The 23,295-nt window shown below is 31.9% G+C and overlaps 1 protein-coding gene across 1 annotated transcript; it reads left to right on the forward strand.

Moving 5' to 3' along the window:
- The first annotated feature begins 11,195 nt into the window (after window positions 1-11,195).
- Window positions 11,196-12,064, forward strand: LOC131060827 (protein NUCLEAR FUSION DEFECTIVE 2). The gene is made up of 2 exons (XM_057994245.2): window positions 11,196-11,305; window positions 11,443-12,064. Exons 1-2 carry the CDS (start codon window positions 11,282-11,284, stop codon window positions 11,911-11,913), a joined length of 495 nt encoding a protein of 164 aa, XP_057850228.1. The 5' UTR covers window positions 11,196-11,281; the 3' UTR covers window positions 11,914-12,064.
- Window positions 12,065-23,295: the final 11,231 nt, after the last annotated feature.

Raw genomic sequence — 23,295 nt, forward strand, 5'->3', positions numbered from 1 at the left:
GAAAACAAAAATGATTGAATCTGGGGAAGCGAATGTCAACACCGTGATAACATTAAGTCTCCATTCTTCGCTGTAGCCGCATATTCCCTTATGCCCTGTCGCAGTTGGTCACATGAAGAAGCATATGACTGTGTTGGGGAACTGAGATCTCGAATTGACGCTTAAACGATTGTCGTGCTGTCTTATTGTGGGATCTGAGCGATGAGCGGAGGATGTCCTCATGGAAACAAGGAGTCCAATTAACTATTTCAAAGAGTGCGGGCTTCGCGTAGCTTATTATTAATTTAAAATATTGTGATGAATAAAATATAAACAATAAGTATACTTGCAACCCAAATAAGTGTAATGGTTATTTGAATAGTAATATTTTTTTTGGTTAATATAAATTGGATCGTAGGTAAAAGTTGGAAGAAAAGAAAATTATCTTTTTTATGAGTAATTTTTTAGAATACAATTGAGTTGATCTTGGAATGTGGAGAAAAACTGAATATGAACAAATAAAATTTATAATTCAAAGGAAATCATATTTTTGAAATACAAATTATTTTTAGGATGTGTGAAAATGATTAACTTAGATGTTTAGTTATTAAACTTAAAATAATTTTTAGTTATTAAATTTTGACTATAACTCTATTCTAATTGTATAATCTAATGTTGACATCAATTTGCACTCCAAAAATATCTAGTAGCAAATAGCTACTTTTTCCAAGAGAAACTCATGAGAATAGTGCATTATATGAACAATAATCCATTTGGTGGATATTGGATCACATATAGTGAACATTGTCTTACCTACAATTTTTGTTAATAACGTTTTACACCAACTACCAAACTTTAAAACCTCGATAACAAAATTAACTTCTATTCACTTACCAAACAATTGGTACTCTCAATAAATCTCAAAAGGGTTTCGCATTGCTTTATCATTTTTCACAATTTCTTAATTACTAATTTTAAAAAAATACATATGTAAGCTAGAATTATGGTATCATTTGATTAAGAACAAAGTAACTAACATACCAATGATACATTATATAGTAAAGGAGATAATTAATGAGTAATTAAACAAACAATCATTCCAAGACGTTCCATTATTCTCTATCTACAAGGATTCCTCAAGTCATGGTTTTTCTCTCAAATCATTGAGCACTTAGCTTTCAAAATGACAACCTAAAGAATGAGTGAGCTATGATAAGATGATCTATATGATATGCAATTTAAGCTCTATGAGATAATAGCAATGCTTGCTATAATTGATCTATGATAATGGAAATATTATGCTATTGATAATGAGATTACTATGCTATTGATAATGATATTATGATCTAAAATGCTTCTAAAAGGCTTGTGTGTGAGAGACTTGATTAATTGAAAAAGACTTGTGAGAGGGACCAATGTAGCACCTTGATAATGAAAGAATGAGTCATGTTTATATAGAGGAAAAAATAGAAAAATATAAAAAAATCTAAATATCCCACACCCATCCAAAGTCATCCATAGGACTCGTTCCTCATGTTGCTACAAGCCTTGTTTAGTTCTAAATTAAACGATTATATCATTAAATTTGGATATATCATTCCTAGTCCTCACATTATTCTCAAGATATATATTCCAAAATCAACAATATTATCATCATCAAATTAATATTTGGCTTATAGCTTAACCAAGGACAAAATCTAAACCCTCTTAAGATATCCTTGTCCTCTCTAATTACCAAATTGTGCCCATGAAAGAGTAGAAACGATTTGAAGATGTTATTCCAATGATGCAAGAAAATTTATACCATGAGGAATTCAGTTCTATAATAGGTAGTTCGACATAACATATCTTACATAGATTTAGAAATATACCTATGCATATGTATAAAATTTAAAATATGAAAAGGATGATTTGAAGTGAGAAGATATATAAATTACTAATTAAGGAGGTGTGCTAATTCCATTCAATTTAGTTACCTCAATCAGCATCAATGGAGGGATAATTAAAGCGTTTGATTTATAAACTCTCGAGGAAGCACCACATGGTGGCAATAAGTTTAACATATGAAGATTGTCTAAGTTGTATAAAGGAAGAAATTTGTTTCAATTAAATTTTTATTTCAAAAATACCAAAATTATATTATTCTTGTTAGTTTGCTACTATATTCGTATTTATATGCTGCAATTGAATATGAAAATAAAGAATTCTTTGTTTTTGGATGATATGGTTTCTATATTGCTTATACTCTATTTTGTTGTGTATTCATTTTTTACCTCCAATACCATAATTCAATCAAGAGCTATAGATCGGGGTATTTAATGGTAGCAACATAAAATTTCCTCATAATAATGCTTCTAAAAACTTTTCTTGAACGGAAAAATAAAGGAGGCAATAAAACAATATAATCATGTAGTTAGAATACTTTTGTTGGGATTAAGGTGTCTCAACCTTTGCAAATCCTAACATTGATTTTGCATTTATTTATTATTTTCTTACAAATGTCTAGTCATCTAGTGGGCCCCACAAGCTTGGTGACATCCTACTTGGCGATGATTGTATCACACATATGTTTCACATGTGGAGGTAGGCTTCCCACTTTGAGGATCTTGACAAGTGTCAGCCTATGACAGATTCTCTATGACATATTGGACAAGTGGCAGGAGATACCTTTTGCATGGAGAAGGTGGGTGCCCAAGTTGTGTTATGACAAGTTGTAAGAGAATAAGCTAATATTAGTCATTTATGACTGATTCTCTTACAACTGTAAGTGTTGTAAGTTATGATGGTTGTAAGATGTGTAAGAGCATCCATCGTACCTCTAAATAGTAATTCTTGGGTGCCCAACTTAGGAGGTTTGAATGGGGAGTCATTTGGAGGTGCATATGTGTCATTTGCATGCTTTTTGGTGGCCAAAAAATAGGGCCAAATGCTTTGCATGACCCCATCTTATAACTTCATCTAGAAGCTTCCTCTTGAGTTGTATTTCTCTATAAAAGGTAGCCTTGGAGAGTTGTAGTCATGTTATGTTTGTAGGTGAAGTGTTATGCTATTGGAATAAATCCAGGTTGTGGGTTGTAGTTGTGAAGTAGCTAAGTGTTGATATTGTATTGTAAGAATTTGATCACTAGAATATAAAGTACCGTGCTTTTGGAGTGTGGACTTTTTCACTCGAAAGGGCTTTCCCCATGATATATATTGTGTTCATTGTGTTTATCTTCATGCATGTTTATTATCTACTTTTGAATGTGTTTTATGATTTTGTAATAGAAGATTAGTAAAGAAATTCTGCACTTTCTCCCCCACTAGAATAGTTTTAGGAAGTGTTTTTTGCACCTTAGCTTCCTTTCAGCCTTCAATTAATCCTACTTTGAACACCATTAACATTGAAAGTATTTATGAAAGCAATGTGTAGCATTTAAACATTATTAACATTGAAAGTATTTATGAAAATAATGTGTATCATTTAGGAAGCTATTCACAAGAGTAGTAGTTACTAAGAGATACTATTTAAAATACACAAATCTTAAAGATGAATTACAAGACATGGTTGAAATGTTCGTATGAATTTAACTGAAGTATATGATTGATATCATTCTCATATGAAGATAGAGATAGTCATCTATCTGATACATTGGATGAATGTGCAATAAGCTTATTATATGGAATGCCTGTTTTATTTGCAAATTGGTCTTTTTAATAGTAAGAACAATCATCTAAAAAAATGGTGGTTGATGTTGTTTAAAAAAATTACATTTATGTAATTAAGTAGTTTCAAATTTTAAAAGGTTTTGAGTTATGTGTTATTTTAACGCTGCTTCACTAATAAAAAACAATTCAATGTTCAATTTTTTTGTGTTATTGACTATTTCGTCTACATTATTGATCAATGTCTTTTTTTATGTCAAAATTTTTTCATGTATTGATATTTTAAGTATTGAAAGAAGAGAAACCATAATTTTATCTTCTATTTCACACATTACACCATCTCAATATATCTCTCATTACAGATTACATAGATTTTTTTTAAAATATAGATATACTAATAATTAATCTTCAAATCTAAGAACATATATAGATATAATCTTCAAAGCCAAATGCTTTGAGTGATTAATCAATGTTACATTATATTAAACTATTACAACAAACAAAACAAAGATGATCATCTACAAATCACCAGTATAGAAACAAAATGCAGAGACTTCAAAAATAGATGTCACCGATTTACTTTTACTTTTGCACCAGACTGATTATTTTTATTTTTGTAGCTTATTACATTATTGTTAAAGATCAAAAACTAGCTCTACTTTTGTCCTCCACTCCCGTGACATGCCAGAACGTAGGAAGATTTAATCTGAGAAGCGAAGAGCACTATCAATTTCATAAAGCACCACAAGGACCATATGCACCATAAGGTTCTTGACTCGCCCACCTCCTAGGCATGCCCATCCCATGCCCATAGCCAATAAAATAGAATGACATATCCCATGGCTGAAATGTTTGGTCGATATTTTATTGCAAGTGGATCTAAGATAGCAACAATATGGATGATGATCAAACCTAAGATATAGACATGGATGTCTATGAAGATGTGATCAAGTTAGGAGATGATTCTATAGGAAATGTAAACCTATCTTGAGTTGACAAAAATCTATGTCTCCATGGATAATGGATGTGTAGGAGGATTTTATGACAGTGTAAGTGATTATCTAACCTAGGTCATGGATGTCTTTAAAGATGTTATGTGACTATGGATACTATGATGTTGGTCCAAATCAAGGAGATAAATGTTTAGGAAGGTGTCAACCTAATTTCTAGATAATTGTCATTGTATAAGTATGTGGACATAGGATGTTCTAAGATATGGATATTTATGAATTTCTGATCAGGACAAGTCATGGAATGTTCAGAATTCATATTGATGTAGCATTGGGATGTTATACAAAATTTAATTTTAATTAATGTTCATAGTTGATTAATGTTTTATGTTTTATATAGCTTTGAAAATTTGCAGATCAAATTAATAAATTTACCACTATGAGAGAATGATTTTTTTTTAATGTATAAGTTATTTCAGTTTTAATATTTTATATAGCTTTGAAAAATTGTTGATCACATTCAAGTCACTTAAAAATTTGGATTTAAGCATCATGAGTTCTTTCCCAAAAATAAAATAAATTTGTATAAAAAAATGAATTTAGTTAGTGCAAACTTTCTCGTAGTGGGTTTGATTAAAAAAATAGGCTTCAATACAACATACTTTCTATTGGGCTTTAGGGAATTTCGCATTATACATGTGAGGATAATATAAAATCATATTAATACAAAATTGTATTTTGGAAGGTATAATATATTTTTATATTTATTTTATAAATAGAATAGATTTTTTATAAAAATAAAATTAGACTTGGAGATTCAAACTACAAATTAGATTTTAGAAATTTGAATTTCATTTCCAAACTCCCACTAGTATATTGGAGTGTACAAAATCAGAGAATATAAAATAACATTATTTATAATGTAAATGAAGTGATTACTATGGAAGCCACTTTGAAATTTGCTTGCAATACAAATTTGCAACAATGCTGCAAAGTGAGTTTCTTTTTTATTTCTTTTTATTTATTTAACCTTGAAATTTTATTTGATTGATCCAATTATCTATATCACATACTTTGTTTTCTCATGAGTGTTTCTAAAGTCTTTTTCCCCATTCTTGGATTACATGACAATGAATCTTTCCTTAGAATCCTATATGGAGTCTCATTTTTATATTTGAAACTTCATTTAGATTGATTAATGTCGCACATGTATGAAGAATGCATCATTTGAAATGTTTTTTAAATCTTCTTTTCCTAACTATTCAAAAGTTAATGAAATTAATTTTTTAAAATTCTTCAATTTTTAAAGAAAATTGATTTTGGTTCGTCTCATTTTATAAATTTTTTGCTTTGGTAGTGTTTCATGATATTTTTCTTGCAAATTCTACCCATTAGCATGATAAAAAAATTGATTATTTCCCAGAAAAAATTTCCTCTTGAAAGTTGGATATGAAAAGATTTTTATTGATTCATACATAGCTGTGAAGATGGAGCTCAAATAGAAAATTTAGACAACATTGATAATCCTTAAAGAATGAGACAGACTTTGACAAGCACTTTGCTCTTTATCAAAACAAACTATATATAGTTATGGTGGATGCAAATAATATTTTTCTCCATAACATTGATGAGATTTTCCAGTGTGGGTAGTTTTGTGCAACATATATCTGTTAGGATGAAGAAATCGAATTGAAAACACCAGATAAACACAATTAAATATACACAACACAAACAACAAGAACACACATATTTATCGTGGTTCGACAATTGCCTACATCCACACTTGAAGCAGGGGAAGCACTATATTATTCACCAATCTAGTTTACATCTACACAACTGCAATCAGCTCTGGCAATCAACTTCAGAAAATGAATTACAATCAGCTCTTAAAGAGCTTCTAGGAAGAATATGAATAGCCAAGAGTTTTGGCGGTAAACAGGGAAGGAGTCCGTTGGACTTCAACTTCCAACAATCTCCCACTGAAGGCCAACAAACTGCTGCAACAAGTAAATTCCCCCACTTAGTTCTGCTATCAGATATTGGAAAGGCCGAGAGAAGCTCGGCAGAAATTGAACTTCTCCCACTTAACTACTTTAGTGAGTACATCAGCTGGAATCAGATCGGTATGAATCTTGTCTACATGAAACTTGCCTTCTTCAACCATATGGCGAACATAACGACTGCGAACATCAACATGTTTTGACCTCAGCTGAGATGTTTGATGTTTAGTCATAAAAATTGCACTGCTATTATCACAAAACAAAGCAAAATCTGATTGCTTCAAACCCAACTCGTTGAACAAGAGTTGCAACCATACCATCTCTTTTGCTCCCTCAGAAAGAGCTATGTATTCTGCTTCCGCGGTTGATTGAGCAACTGTATGTTGCAATTTTGAAGCCCAACTAATCACTGCCCCGGCAAATGTGAAAGCATAACCAGAAGTAGACTTTCTTTTGTCTAAGTCACTGGCAAAATCAGAATCGGTAAACCCTTGCAAAACTGCCTTGTCCTTTCCAAACCATAAACAAAAATCAGAAGTACCTTTTAGATACCTCAAGATATTCTTAACCGCCTCCCAATGTGATTTGCCCGGATTAGCCATAAATCTGCTCACCAATCCCACGACATGAGAAATGTCCGGTCGAGTAGACACCATAGCATACATGAGGCTTCCAACTGCAGATTTGTATGGAATTTTATCCATAAACTCCTTATCTTCTTGTGTTTTAGGACACAAATGAGAAGACAACTGAAAATGAGAGGCTAAAGGTACACAAACAGATTTAGCATCCGCCATACCAAATCTATCCAAGACTTTTTTAATGTAGTCTTGCTGAGATAGTTTGAGTTCTCTCTTTTTTCTATCCTGAAAAATGGTCATTCCTAAGATCTTCTTTGCTGCCCCTAAGTCTTTCATGGCAAATTCCCTTGCTAAATGAGTCTTAAGTTCACTCACAATCCTCATGCTTGTGCCGGCTACGAGCATATCATCCACATAAAGGAGAAGAATGACAAATTCGCCATTAGGAAGCTTCTTGTAATAGATACAAGGATTAGACTCGCTACAAGTAAAATTGTGATCAATCATGAATTTGTCAAATTTAAGATACCACGGACGGGGGGCTTGCTTAAGCCCATACAAACTGCGTTTCAATCTGCAATAAAGGTGTTCTTGCCCCTTTTTAATGAACCCTTCCGGCTGATGCATAAATAATTCCTCATCAAGGTCGCCATGGAGAAATGTCGTCTTCACATCCAGTTGTTCAAGTTCAAGATCCCACGCTACAACTAATCCCAATACTGCTCGGATGGTAGTCATTTTAACTACTGGCGAGAAAATTTCTTTGAAGTCGAGGTCTTGCTGCTGAGCATATCCCTTTAAAACCAATCTTGCTCGAAATCTTTTGTGACCATCGGCTTCATCTTTTAGTTTGTACACCCATTTATTTCTCAATGCCTTTCTGTCAGGCGGAAGTGACACCAAATCCCATGTCTGATTCCTCACTAGTGCGTCCATTTCTTCACACATTGCAGTGTGCCAGTTATCATGGTCTGCATTTTTACAAGCCTCTTTGTATGTTGCAGGCTCTGTTTGATCAGAGATGAGCAAAGAAGGTTCAGCCTCTTCACAAAACAGTAAGTCATAATCGGAGAACTTCGCAGGAGGTCGCCTTTGTATGGTTGATTTTCTCAATTGACTCTCTATTTCAGTAGTAGAGTCATTCAATTTTTGTGTTCCCTGTTTAATCACATTAACATCACTCCCTCTGTTTTTGAGTCTGTTAGTTTTACTGGCCTGTGGATTTTTATCCACATTAGATTCAGGCAATTCGCGAGAATGTAGACCTTTCTTGCTAATGTGCCCAAGTCTTTGATGCCAAAGATCCGCTTTGTTGTCCTCAATTACCCTTGCAGCTCCCACTTCACCATGAGTCTTAAAAATGTAAAGACTTCCCACTTTATTACCATTTGCAATCAGCATGGTACTATGTGTTACTTTCCATGTGTCCGGAAGAAAATTAACATTTAGACCTTGACCAAAGAGCTGTCCAACGGATATCAAATTCTGCTTCAATTTTGGGACATGGTGAATATCTTTGAGCAGCCATGTTTTACCACCTTCTAATGGCAACAATACATCCCCTTTGCCTGTAATTTCACAAGCTTTGTTATCTCCTAAAAAAAATTGCCAAAGTGCCCTTCATGGTAGTTGATGAATGCTTCAAGACATGAGGTAGCATGGTAAGAGGCACCAGAATCAAGCACCCATGAATCTGGAGTAGTGTCGGTTGTTAAAAGGATCAAGACGCTATCATCTTTATCATAAATGGTATTTGCTTCGCTGTCCCGCACTCTCTCTTGTGCTCTTTTGAAATTTCCACAATCCTTTTTCACATGACCCGCTTTGCCACAAAACCAACATTCACCATTTCTGTTTCTAGACTTCGATCTCTTTGCTGATTTCGAACGTCTATGGTAATTATTTATGCCTCTGTTATGATTTCTACCTCTATTATCGGTGCTGACCACCGTTAAAGCTTCACCGGATGAAGGTTCATCATTCTTTCTTCTCAAATCCTCACTAAGAAGAGTAGCTGCTACATCATTAAAAACTAATTTATTTTTACAAGATATAGATGTGCTAACTGCTGTTACAACACCATCCTAGCTGCTTGGTAAAGAACACAATAACAAAACAGCCTTGCTTTCATCATCTTGTGTCATCCCCACCGAAGTCGCTTGACTAATCAATGTATTAAATTCATTGATGTGGTTTGCCATAGCACAACCTTCCTTCATTTTCAATTTGTACAAGCGCTTCATAATAAAAACTTTATTTGCAGTCGAAGCCATTTCATACATGGCTGAGAGTCTATCCCATACTTCTTTTGTTGTTGCATCACCCGTGACATTGAAGAGAACATTATTGGACAGCGAGAGAAAAATTGTCGCTCTTGCCTTCTTGTCCAATTTTACAAAATCTTCATCAGCCATCCCAGCTGGTTTCTTTGCTATCCCTTCAAGCGCGATTGAAAGGTCTTGCTTTATCAGCAAAGACTCCATCTACACTTTCCATAATCCGAAGCTCTGACCGAAGAACTTCTCTATCTTCGATTCTTCCATGATTCTGGAAATTCAAACACCAAAATCTAAACAACAATCTAAACTCGCTCTGATACCAATTGTTAGGATGAAGAAATTGAATTGAAAACAGTAGATAAACACAATTAAATATACACAACACAAACAACAAGAACACACAGATTTATCATGGTTCGGCAATTGCCTACATCCACACTTGAAGCAGGGGAATTGCTATATTATTCACCAATCTGGTTTACATCTACACAGCTGCAATCAACTCTGGCAATCAACTTCAGAAAATGAATTACAATCAGCTCTTAAAGAGCTTCCAGGAAGAATATGAATAGCCAAGAATTTTGGCGGTAAACAGGGAAGGAGTCTGTTGGACTTCAACTTCCAACAATATCAACCCTTGTATTTACCACATTGGTCCTTTTGTTTAACAAGTGTTTTTGTTTTTTCTATTTGGTTTTTATTGTATTGTTTTAAAATGCTCATTTGGAACTACTTCTTTAATCATACAATTTGAGTTTGTAATTTTATAGCATCATTTTCAAGTCCCCATTTTACTCTATTATTTTTTTCTATTAACCATTTTATTTTTTCTTTTATATGCAACATGGAAGGAGGTTTTGAAAGATATGTTGTATGAATTGGTTATAGGGATGAAAAATGACTATGAGGCAGATCAAGGATTTGTGATACACATTTTATGATTTATTAGATAAATCTACGTTTCATGAGCTAATTAAAGAATCCAAGTTGAATGGGTTCTATCAATTATCACTAGGATACCAAATGGATGCCTCTTACTACTGTAAGCATTCTTTCTCTTATAATTTTCCACACCCAGAAGCAAGTAAGATTTCTCATTTTTAATTTATGAACAAAGAGATCTCATTTTTAGTTTATGAACAAAGAGATATAAGAACCAGGACGTAGACGTGTCTCGCCAAATCTTGATGTGTTGGAATGTAGTCCACAATCTACCTTTTTTTCTTTCTTTGATATCCAATGCTTTTATAGCAATCTCAAAATGATAATTTTATTGAATAAGAATAGAGAGATTATTACTTCTGGTATCAAGAGTTGAACATATATATCTTTGGTTGTTTTGTCCAGATTAAGGCCAAACTTCATTCCGGCTGCCCCGTCTCTTCCCAACCAAGCTATGTGTTATTATTCCCCACTTGTTCATCATTATAAAATGCCTTGAATGATTTATTTAAATTTATATTATTATTAATTTGACTAAAATGACAACAGATTTAGCAAACAAGGTGACTAAATCTAGATGTATATAGTTCAAAAAACCAAGAATATGCTATAAACTTAGACATGCACCATCAATTCTCGGGCATTTGACATACATATGCAAAATGAACATCGTAGTTCAAGTAAATTGTCCAGATTAAGGCCGAACTTCATTACGTTTGCCACGTCTCATCCTACCCAAGCTACGTGTTAACATTCCACACAGCTTCCTCATTATAAAATGCTTCCAATGATTTATTCAATCACTAAACATGTCTGGGGATATAGAAAGATTATGGCAGCTGGTAGCTGATCTTCGAAACCAACACTCACATGCAGACTCACACGCAGGCATAGAAAAGAGAAAAATGCCCACCGCTCCATACATTCAGGTGACTACTAATCTGCACTATCTCTATTTCTCTTACTTTCTCAAAATACTATTAATATTATTCATTCTGGTTCACTCTTTGTATTTCTTTACTGTCTGAAAATACTATTATTCATTCTGCTCCCTTCCTTTGCGTAGGGAACGTCCCCCAAAAGACCCCACTTCAACAAAACACACAATCATGGTGAGGAGGGTGGATTGATTGAATTGCAAAACAAATTAGGGTACCAATTTAAAGACAAGGAGATTCTCAAAAGAGCCTTGAAAGACAAAGAAAAGGAGAAGGAGGAGGATGATGGGGTTCTTATCATGTTGGGCAAAAACATTATGCAAACGTGTGTGTATTATGAGTGTCTGAAGAAGAATACAATGATTCCAAAAGCTAAATTACAGAAGAGGCTGGAGAATTTCTGGAAGCGGAAGGAATATGGTGTGGAAGCCCGCCGGCTTAACTTGAGTGCGTATGTGGGAAGTGGGAATGAGAATAAGTTCCAACTGAAAAACTTGGAAGCAAAATGTTACGCAGCAGTTATTGGGGCAATCGCCCTTGACACCACCATAGACAATGCTGTATCTGTGTTCCACACTTTGAGGAAACGGAACGATTGAAATCATTTGATGGAACTCAACTCTTTCTGGATAAGATTATCGTTTTTTCTTTTATTTTACGGTTCCAGGTTATACTTCTACAAGTTGTAATGTCTCAAAACTTATGGATTTTGTTGTTTATACTAATGGTTAAGCTGGACTTTTTTCTTTTTGGCTTTCCAATTTGGTTATAAAGAGAGTTTGAATTTTCTCAGGTTTTAAAATGGAGGAGTTTTTGAGTTAAGGAATTCACTAGGATTTAATTATTTAATTGAAATTATGTATGCAGTTGCGCATTGTTTTTACAGACTTTTTTCATTTACTTGTTTTAATTTAAGTTTAAATTATTAAAGAAATAGATTATCTATATTTAAAAAATCTATGTTAATATATAATATAATGATAGTTTTGACGAGTTTTGGTTTCTTTTCCATAAACTCACTAATTCTCACCATAATTCGGCTTCTATGCCATATTCTATTAATAGCACTCTTCAATTTCATAAACTTATAAACTTATGAGCACCCTCATGCAACGTGGGTGTTTTTAATGTTTTTGATGATGAAGAATAAAAGTAGCACAACAAAGAGAATGTAAAGAAGGTTTGAAGGGCAGAGTGGGAGAATATGAGCACAATATATTAAAAGGGTGGTTACAATTTTTCTCCTCCTCCATTTTCACGATTCAAATATGAAACACAAAATCCAATCTTATTTGAAAGATACCATGTGACCTTTTCACTTCTGTATTTACATTTTGATTCTATTATCGTTCATTAATGCCTCACCCTCCACTCAACAGTAAAAATAAATCCCGAGTTTTTATGTGCACAGATAAGTAGTTGTCATTGTAGACTAGTTATATTTATATTAGGTTATCAAAATATTCATGTAATATTGCGATGTTATTAACTACAATCGCAAGATGTTATTAACTGCAATCCCATCCTACCTCGGTGTGCAATGGGTATATTAGAGTGATGATCTGCAGATGATCATAAAGGAAGAATAGGTCTCTACCATAGAACAATACGAGGAAGAATAGGTCTCTACCATAGAACAATACGAGGAAGAATAGGTCTCTACCATAGAACAATACCACTCTAAAATATAGGAAGAATAGGTTTCTACCATAGAACAATACAAGGAAGAATAGGTCTCTACTATAGAACAATACGACTCTAAAATATAAGAAGTAGAATAATACGAGGAAGAATAGGTCTCTACTATAGAACAATACGACTCTAAAGTAGAATAATACGAGGAAGAATAGGTCTCTACTATAGAACAATACGACTCTAAAATATAAGAAGTAGAACAATACGAGGAAGAATAGGTCTCTACTATAGAACAATACGACTCTAAAATATAAGAAGTATGTGAGAAATAGATAATATGTGATGTAAAAATATGTACTAGAAGTTTGTGAGCAAGTGTGACAAGAACTTAAAATATTTCCAACTAAAGGTCTAGCCTCCATAATAATTCTATGAACCCATCTACAAGAAAGGTGAGTAAGAGAAGGTACTCTAAACTATAGAACAATACGACTCTAAAATATAAGAAGTAGAACAATACGAGGAAGAATAGGTCTCTACTATAGAACAATACGACTCTAAAATATAAGAAGTATGTGAGAAATAGATAATATGTGATGTAAAAATATGTACTAGAAGTTTGTGAGCAAGTGTGACAAGAACTTAAAATATTTCCAACTAAAGGTCTAGCCTCCATAATAATTCTATGAGCCCATCTACAAGAAAGGTGAGTAAGAGAAGGTACTCTAAAATATAAGAAGTATGTGAGAAATAGATAATATGTGATGTAAAAATATGTACTAGAAGTTTGTGAGCAAGTGTGACAAGAACTTAAAATATTTCCAACTAAAGGTCTAGCCTCCATAATAATTCTATGAGCCCATCTACAAGAAAGGTGAGTAAGAGAAGGTGGTATTAATGGTGAAGGAATATGACCATCATCTCAAGTATTCTAAAGTGCAAAGTATCTCTATATGATGGAGTAAGAGAAGGTGGTATTAATTCTCCATATGATGGAGTAAGAGAAGGTGGTATTAATGGTGAAGGAATATGACCATCATCTCAAGTATTCTAAAGTGCAAAGTATCTCCATATGATGAAGAATGAAAAGAAAGTAATGAAGAATCAAACGTTAAAGTGCAAAGTATCTCCATGTGATGAAGAATGAAAAGAAAGTAATGAAGAATCAAACGTAGATGGATGATCCTTCTATGTGAAAGAATCATCAAATTGGACATCTCTATTAAAGTAGAGACTAACTTGATAAGCCTTCACATCTCTATTAAAGTAGAGACTAACCGGTGGTTGGATTTAACACTTGATAAGCCTTCACATCCTTTATGTCAATTAGCTAATATGAATGTCCAGGCCTCACTACCAAATATACTAAATAAGAATAAACCAAGCTTGATATTGGACCAAAATTTCCTTAGAGTGATAATCAAAAACTATCTTGTGTAGAGTGTAACCAAATATACTAAATAAGAATAAACCAAGCTTGATATTGGACCAAAATTTCCTTAGAGTGATAATCAAAAACTATCTTGTGTAGAGTGTATTATTAGAGTGATAATCAAAAACTATCTTGTGTAGAGTGTAGTTATGAATATAATTTGTATAATTGACTACTTCAGCCCAAAAATATGTAGCCATAAGCTATGATTTAAGCATATAATTTGGCACATCCCTTAGTAATTTGTTCTTTCCTTTAGTGACACCATTTTATTGAGAAGTGTAGGGAACCAAATACTAATTATGTATTCTATGATTAGTGCAATAATCATAAAAAAATCCCTCTATTACCTATATGTATCCATAAGAAGATTCAAAACCATGAAACCTATATAATGTAAAGCAAAAAAATTCTTAGGATGTCATAGTTCTTGAATAACTACATCATATATGGAAAATGCAACTATCTCATGTGCCTAGTATGAAAAATCTTCTAAATTGCATTTTTTCACTTAATTTTTTTTATAGACTTTTAGATTGAGTTTCTTCAAATTTAATATTCTAGGTGTGATGTATGTCATAGTTCTTGAATAAATACATCATATATGGAAAATGCAACTATCTCATGTGCCTAGTATGAAAAATCTTCTAAATTGCATTTTTTCACTTAATTTTTTTTTTAGACTTTTAGATTGAGTTTCTTCAAATTTAATATTCTAGGTGTGATAGATGTCTTGAGTTAAGATATCAATACTAGGATCCATAGTAATTCTTAAATAGGTACGTGAAATTGCTCCTTAGAAATCCCCCAACTTTAATTAATGTTGTTGAATATAGTCCACCAAAAAATGAATATTTGTTTTATTACAATTTTTACAACTTCGAAAGCCTAAATCAACCATTTATATTACATGGATACATTTACATCATTTCAGAAGTATAGGATTTCTCAAGGTTTTAAAATTATATGCAAAAAAATTATGCAATATTCATTTGGAGGCTATAAAAAATAGTTAACTACAACACAGTTTCAAAGTTGAAACATGGTTTGAAAGTTTATAGAATTGCATGGGTGCTTTAGATTTATGAAGTTTAAAACAAAAAAACACTAAAAAACTTTTTGTAGTCTAAAATTCCATAACACATGACTTCTATAGAAAAGTACTAGAGTCTTAAAAGCCTACAACAATGAGTTTGTAGTCCAAATTTTAGATTCATCTAACAATTTTGACTTAGAATTCTTGATAAAGTTCTACTTTTAGAGTCCACAAGTAGAGTAGACTTCAAAATCTAGATATAATTCAAATTTTAGTTCAAAATTTAGGTAGTTTGCACTTAAAATCTAGTTCATAGGTTAGACTAGAAAATAACTTGCTAGCAAAAATTATTGAGTATGTGAGTTGTAAAATAGAGTTAAAATTCTAGTGGCATAGAAAATCTTTCTGGCTTGTTATGCTCACTTTAGTCTAGGGCTAATCTATTTACTTAAGAGTTATTTTATTTCATATTTCATATTTGTTTTTACTAATTTGTTAATTTCTTTATTTCGTTTTTACTTTGAAAGGTGTAATAAATATTATAGCTCACATGTTACTTTTTAATAATTTGATTTGTAGAAATTAATATTTATATTTTTGAATATTAATAATTTTATATTCAAAAAATAAAATACTTTAATAATATATTTTATTTATAAAGTCTATATTTTTAAAAACTAATTAAAACAAACACTCACAAAAAAATTTATTTAAAATTTTACTCACATAAATAAAATATTTATAAGCTATATTAAAAAATGATTAATTAAACTTTACTATCATAATTTAAAAATATCAATAATAACAATTAAATTATTATTTATTATTACACATTATAGTTTAGTATTAACTACTTTTATATTTCTTATTCAAACTAAATACACTAGTTAACCTAAAATAATTATAAAATAGTACATATATGTATACATATGTATATATATACATATACATATATTTGTATATATATGTGTGTATATATACATATATGTATACATTTTTTTTTGTATATATATGTGTATTTATATGCATATTATATGTGTGTATATATATAAACAATTTTCAAATTGAATTGTTAATACAAATATATATGCTATTTATCATACATTAAAAAAAAATTATATTTTCTTAACCAATGTATGTTATCTAATTAACAGTTTATCTATCCTAAACCTCAAATAAAATATTAAACAATTCTATGAATAACAATAAATAACATTATAGGGTAACCCGAGGCTGACTGAGTGTGGGGGAGTGATTAGAGATGAGAATGGCAGATGTCTTGTGTCAGTGGCACTCCCCATGGGTAGCCAGACCAACCACCTAGCAGAAGCCATGGGCGCCTACCAAATGCTGGAAATTGCAAGGCATCTTAATTGTAGAATGGTATGGATTGAAGGTGATTCTAACAACATTATAAAATGTCTTAAAGGGGAGAATAAAGCCCCATGGACTATTGAAAATATTATAAAGTCCTCAATTGAGATAATTCAATCCTTTGAAAGATGCTTCATTTCTCATGCCTATAGGGAAATCAATAACGTGGCGGATTGTCTTGCTAATTTGGGGGTGACGTTAAAGCCCTTTTATCTTATGATCGAACCCATGGTAATATTAGAAATTTTCCCACTTCTTTTGATTATGTGATCATTATTGTGAATGACAATTGTCAGAAATCCCTAGATATCAGTGTCTTCATATTGATTTCGCACGCTTTCTGGGTTATTCCTGGATTTATCAGGTTTGTTGGCTCTTTGGAGATTGATTTGGCTTTCTATCTTTTTTGGGTGTATCTTTCTTTGATCTACTTGATGTTAACCCAACCAACCAAGAGTTATTTATAAATTACTTAAAAAGTAAAATATTTGTTACCTTGTAATGGTAACTATCAAGATTTTCACAATTAATTAATAATCAATTAATTACCATCAAAATATTTTCACCTAATTTATTTGTCATGGTAGTTACCTTGTAAGATATATCAAATAGCAAAAATTTTAATTAAATTTTTATATTATCAAATTGCATAAGGATAATTAAAATAAATCTTTAAAAGATTCAAAGATTTATATACAGATTCTACATAATTTGAAAAGAAAATTAGAACATACTAAATATTATTTTAATGTACTTAAAAATTTTACTAGAAAAATTCATGTAGAAAGTGGATCCGCGAAATGTGGTAATAAGATGCAAATTATTTGAGCCAATTAGATTGAAGAAAAACAATTTCTTTAATTTGAAATCTTTAAAATCATGTATCTTAACTATTGAAAAATTGAAAAAAAACATTGAAACAAAAAATTCATAGATATAATTGGTGGAAAAGGAATTGAATAATAACAAGTTAATGAAAATTGGGTGCAATTGATTGCAATAGTACTAATTAAAAGATTAAAAGATTTAATACACATTCTAAATAATTCAAAAAGAAAATTAAAACATACTAAATATTATTTTAATGACTTAAAAATTTGCCTAAAAAAATTCGTGTAGAAAGTGGATCCTGGAAATCTGGTAATAAGATGCAAATTACTTGAACCAATTAGATTGAAGAAAAACAATTTCTGTAATTTGAAAAGTATTTTAAAAAAATTTAAAAACATCGAAAGAAAATATTCATAAATATTAAATTACAAATAATAAACATTTTCTTACCTACAATTTTTATTAACATTTTTTGCATCAACTACCAAACTTTAAAACTTTAATAACAAACTTAACTTATATCCACTTAATAAACAATTGATAAACTCAATAACTATCAAAACCGGTTCATATTATTTTAACATTTTACATAATTTCTTAATTCCTAATTTTTTAAAGATACATTTTTACTATTCATATTAGTATCCTCTACAAATTAAAATTTCAAATTGTATTCATTCTAAATGATTGATTTTATCTACCTTTAAATTCGTAACAACATCATTAGGGAAAATCTATAATGTTAAAAGCCTAAATTTTCATTAATTTGCAACATATTCATGTCCTCACATCCATGGGCATATCAATTGCAAACGCATGTATATTTAATGGTAGCAATCAAACTTGGAACATTTATTTTTGCTTGTCTCTATATAAGAAAAAATACTTTGTGTGTATTTTGAAAATGTTAGGTCAAATTTCTAATTATGATAGGAAAAAAGTAAGAAAGAAAATGTACATGATATCAATTCAATATAAGTGAAAAAATGCAATGTTAGAGAAGTGAATTTGCATATGCATGCATCTAAATAAACACACACATATTGTTATAATTGTTCATATCAAATGTACTTGGCATAGACATAGATATAATATAAAAGACAAATGTAGTATTGAAAAAAATTTAAAAAAATCCATTCTTATCCCAATGATATACATGACATGTATTTGAAAATTAAGACTTAGCAATTTTCGTATATGTTTTTGTAAACAAACATTTACATATGTGTATCCTCAAACAAATGTGTACAAATATTGTTCCTCTCTCAAATTTGAGTAAATTCTTGATATTTAATTATTATCTATCTAAACTTATAAACTCTATATTTAAATTTAACATGTTTTTAAATTATGTAAATTTATCTTATTATGTTAAAAAAAAATTATATCATTAGTTTTTTTTTCTCACAAATTTCTATAAGTTTCTTCCTTTGCATTTATTTGAATATCTCTCTTTCTTTCTATTTACTTAGAATCGCGAACTTTTCTTTGTATTAGTGTATTATTAGATTGTAAGTAATATATTATTAAATTCTAATTATTATTACATTATTATTTCATTCCTCTATTTATTAATATATTACTATATGCTATCTAAATTATTACGTTATTCTTTTAATTTTATTATTGTATTTTTATATTATATTATTATCAACATTAACTCTAATGATAATTCTAATCTTAATTTTTGTTCTAGTTGTATTATTTTGTATAACCCAACTTTGAAATGACCTAGAATGTTTCTTCTATATAGTTGTCAATTGGGAGTGTAAGAAGTAACAAAGCTAGGATTTGGACCTCGAGCAAGAATGGGGCCTACATCCTACACGTCAAGCTCATAAACTAAATATAAAATGCTATGATTTTGTTCACATGCATTGACAATACTATATTAGTTGAAGGCAATAAATCAATAGCAATTTTACTAAAGAGCAATTTTTTCACAACTTCCACATTCAAAATAATTTACTTGATTGAACCCACAAAATAATATATCGACAAAATTAATTAAGGTGATAATTTGTTGAAAGTAAAATTGAATAAATTTTTAATTAATAAATATTTGATTGTTTTATTAAGAAAGATTATGCATATGTTAATACGTTTAGGCTTGTGTGAATGGGTTTCCTATTTTCCCATTGCCTTTCTATAGAGGTGCATTAGGTGCATATATGACTTTATTAGAAAAAATGCATGAGTAAGCATCATCCAACAAGTCAAAGTTAGGGTTTTGATACATCCATCATCATTATATTGTTTATTACATTCATCATCGGTGGGATATAGAGACATGCACATAAATTTCATATTATTTTTGAAATGGACAAGTTCAGATATGAATTACATCTATCTTCATTCTTTCTTGTCTATGTTCTATTATTTTTCAATTCACATCTTATGCAATTTCATTAATTTCATTAGGGTTCTTTTTCTTGGTGTTCATCCTTAGCCATTATACTCTGTATATTATAATCAATCTTTTATTTCTAATCTTATTGCATAATGAATATATTACATTTTTTTATTTATTCCAATTACCTTTTGAGATTTAGCAGAAGTCTTTTGTACATTTTATTATTTTTATCTTTCAGATGTTTAAATTTGTTGTCATTATAATTCTTATAATTTTTATCTAATTATGACTAATTATAAATCTATATTTTTATATCGGAGCACTTGTTCATGAGTCAGTTGTTGTTGCTTGGATAACTCCTCTAGCTTTTTAGTAACCTCTTCCTCAAACACCTTCTATGTTTCATCTGGTTGTTTTTTTCTATCTCCCTCCAATTGTTTGAGCTACATCTCTTGATCCTGAGGTGTGAGGACCATATGCTCATCTTTCTTTTTAGGCTCTTCCTCCTCCATGAGCTCTATTTGTACCTCTTGCCCCTGTGCCTGAATAACATCTTCTTCTTGGCCTTTAGGTGCATTTTGAACCTATTGTGTAGTAGCGGATTGCTTTGACACCGTCTCATCTTTCTTCTTTCTTGTAAGAACAACAATAGGTTCATCATCCTGATCAAAATCAGTTTCAATATTATGTATAATTACCTATTTCTGAGTTGGAGTGGGAGAAGGTGCAGGTGTTGGTGCTACGAGAGGGGCTTGTTCTTCAATCACCTCAACCTGTGAAGTACCTTCACCTAGTACTATCCCAATGGTTGGAACAATGGGATGAATAGAAGCTTGAGGAATAGACTACAATCCAGTAGTGATCTTGTGTTCAACAGTCATTTTAAGAAGTTGAGATTCCATCATTTTTGCGTCAAGCTGCCTCTTGAGTTCTTGATTATCAATTGTTTGTGCAGCAACTTCAGGATCGGTAGGAGTGTTCTTTTTTCATTCCAACCTTGTCCTTCTGGTGTACTCCTTGGTTGTTTTTGATTGAGGATTATCTGTAGTTTTACCTTTCTTTTTTTCCTTTGTCGTGCTCAGACGAATCCTCAAATTCAACCATTGACTTGTTCTTTCAATTACTTTCTCAGTTACAACATTAACATCAACAATTTCGTGTTTAGATGATCGGATAGGAGAGAGTGGCCTTTTATCAATTCATGTTTCCTTATACAATGGATCAAGCATCTCTCCATCATCTCTAAGATCCTTAGGGAGGTTGGTCAGTATATCAAAGTTCTTGATTTGAGGAATAATTAACCTGTAATATCTCCAATCATGGGCCTCAAAGATGTCCTGCATGTCATCCCAGAAGTCCTCCAAGGCTGGCTAGTGACTTGGATATGAGATGGGCATCATTTGCTTCAGTTTGCCCAATGGGTCATATCTATCCCTAGCATAATCAAACTCCTTTGAACTAAGATCCTATAATTCTTGTTCGGTTGCCTTGGTTGCTTGTATATTTTGACATGAATAATACTCTAATGAAATTGGAAAAGTGACCCCAGCCTTATGTTTAAGGGTCAGAAGAGATTGCAATCCCACAACCTGCCTTGTGTATTCTACAATGATTATTATATTGCTACAAAATCTGGGAAGAAGGAATGGCCTTCTAGTGAACCCACTTACTCTGATGTAGGTAGAGTGTTGGTTTTGAATGAACCAACAGCCCCTCTTTTATCATTTTCATAGCTTCCGATGAGATTCTATAGCCCACATCACTGATTAATTTACATATAATTGCATATATGAATGTGTCATTTATCCTTTTGAAGTGGAATTTCGGCTTGAGTGATTGGTAGTTGGGTATAATACTACCACACCTTCTTCTGTCTTGGTTCTTCCCCAAATTTACCTTCTTTTTTCAAGCCTGGATACCTTCCAGCTCGTGCTACTATCCATATAATATAAGAAGTCATAAAGAACTTCTTTTTTTGCAACACTGTGGTCAACTGGCTATGGATGTTGTCAGAAACAATCTGTGCCCCGTGAAAGTACTCTTTATCTATCATAATTGTATGTATATAGTGAAACATCCATAAATGGTAATGCTTGTAGTCAAGCTTACCAAATGCATGACTCAACATAATTATTATCTTTCGGTGCTTTCTTGAAGTCATCCCTTAGGATGTCTATTGCTTTGAGTCTTGTCTTTCTGGGTTGTTCTAGCCAAGCCTCATTGATGTGGTGCTTAAAATTGGAGTCATTCTTCTTAAATATGGAGGTTGTCTCCTCTTCTATGGTTTGGTGTACCTCATCCCTCTCAATAATGGTGAATTTCATACCAATCATTTCGGGAGAGAGATCTATTATTACATTACCAGCTGCATCTACACACTTTCGAGTCTCCTGATTATAATATTGAGTTATTGTGAGGATCAATTCAGGAGATTGTATAGCCTGCGGGAAGATTGTGGCTTCAACTAGTCTGGATCTCTTGATCTGTTTGTATGGTGCATCCAAGTCAGTTTGAGCTACTTGATTTCTAATGTCGTCTATCTCGATGTGACCTAATTTAGTATCGATCACCCACTGTATCTCATTATCTAGATTGGATACCAAGGTCTAATCCTAGTACTGGTATTTCATCGTGGGTGGGTTTTTCTCCAACTTTATCTCTTCTCTAGTCTTCTTTCGATTCGATGTAAATGGTTCCATAAGCCTGCTTCAACCTACAACAAAAGATAATTTATCAACTATAGGATATTTGACAAAGTATGAGAGACTTCAGAACTTCGGGGTTCCAAGGTTTCGAGGTCTAAAAAGAACCCATTACAAGTGATTTCAATATTCTGGGGTTTCGATATTTTGGGGTCTCAAAAGAGCTTATTATAGTCAATTTCGGGATCCCCAGGTTCCAGGGTCCTGAAGCTTCAAATGCAGGGACATGAACTTTCTTCAGATTTTTTGGGTTCTTAAACCTCGAAATGATAAAGGCAACACAAGGATTAACTTCAAAACTCTGAGGTTCCGGGGTTCCAAGGTTCTGGGGTAGGGAGGAACTCTTCAAAAGATTGGTTTTGAGATTCTTAGAACCCGAAGTTCTGAAGCACTCAAAGGGAAGTTCTTAGGGTGGTCTCTAGGATTACAAGGTTCCGGGATCTCGAAGGAGTTTAACTTGGAAGAATAAGGGGCTCCAAGATTCTGGGGTTTCGGGATTCCAGAGTATTTCAAAGTCAACTTAGGAGGGCACATCGGAACTTCAGGAACCCAGAGTTCTGAAGTGGGGAAAAAGGAACTTCTGGGATTTTGGGAACCGGAGATCCCAAAACTTAGAAA

Source organism: Cryptomeria japonica, chromosome 10, assembly GCF_030272615.1.
Source record: "Cryptomeria japonica chromosome 10, Sugi_1.0, whole genome shotgun sequence".
Classification (NCBI taxonomy): domain Eukaryota; kingdom Viridiplantae; phylum Streptophyta; class Pinopsida; order Cupressales; family Cupressaceae; genus Cryptomeria; species Cryptomeria japonica.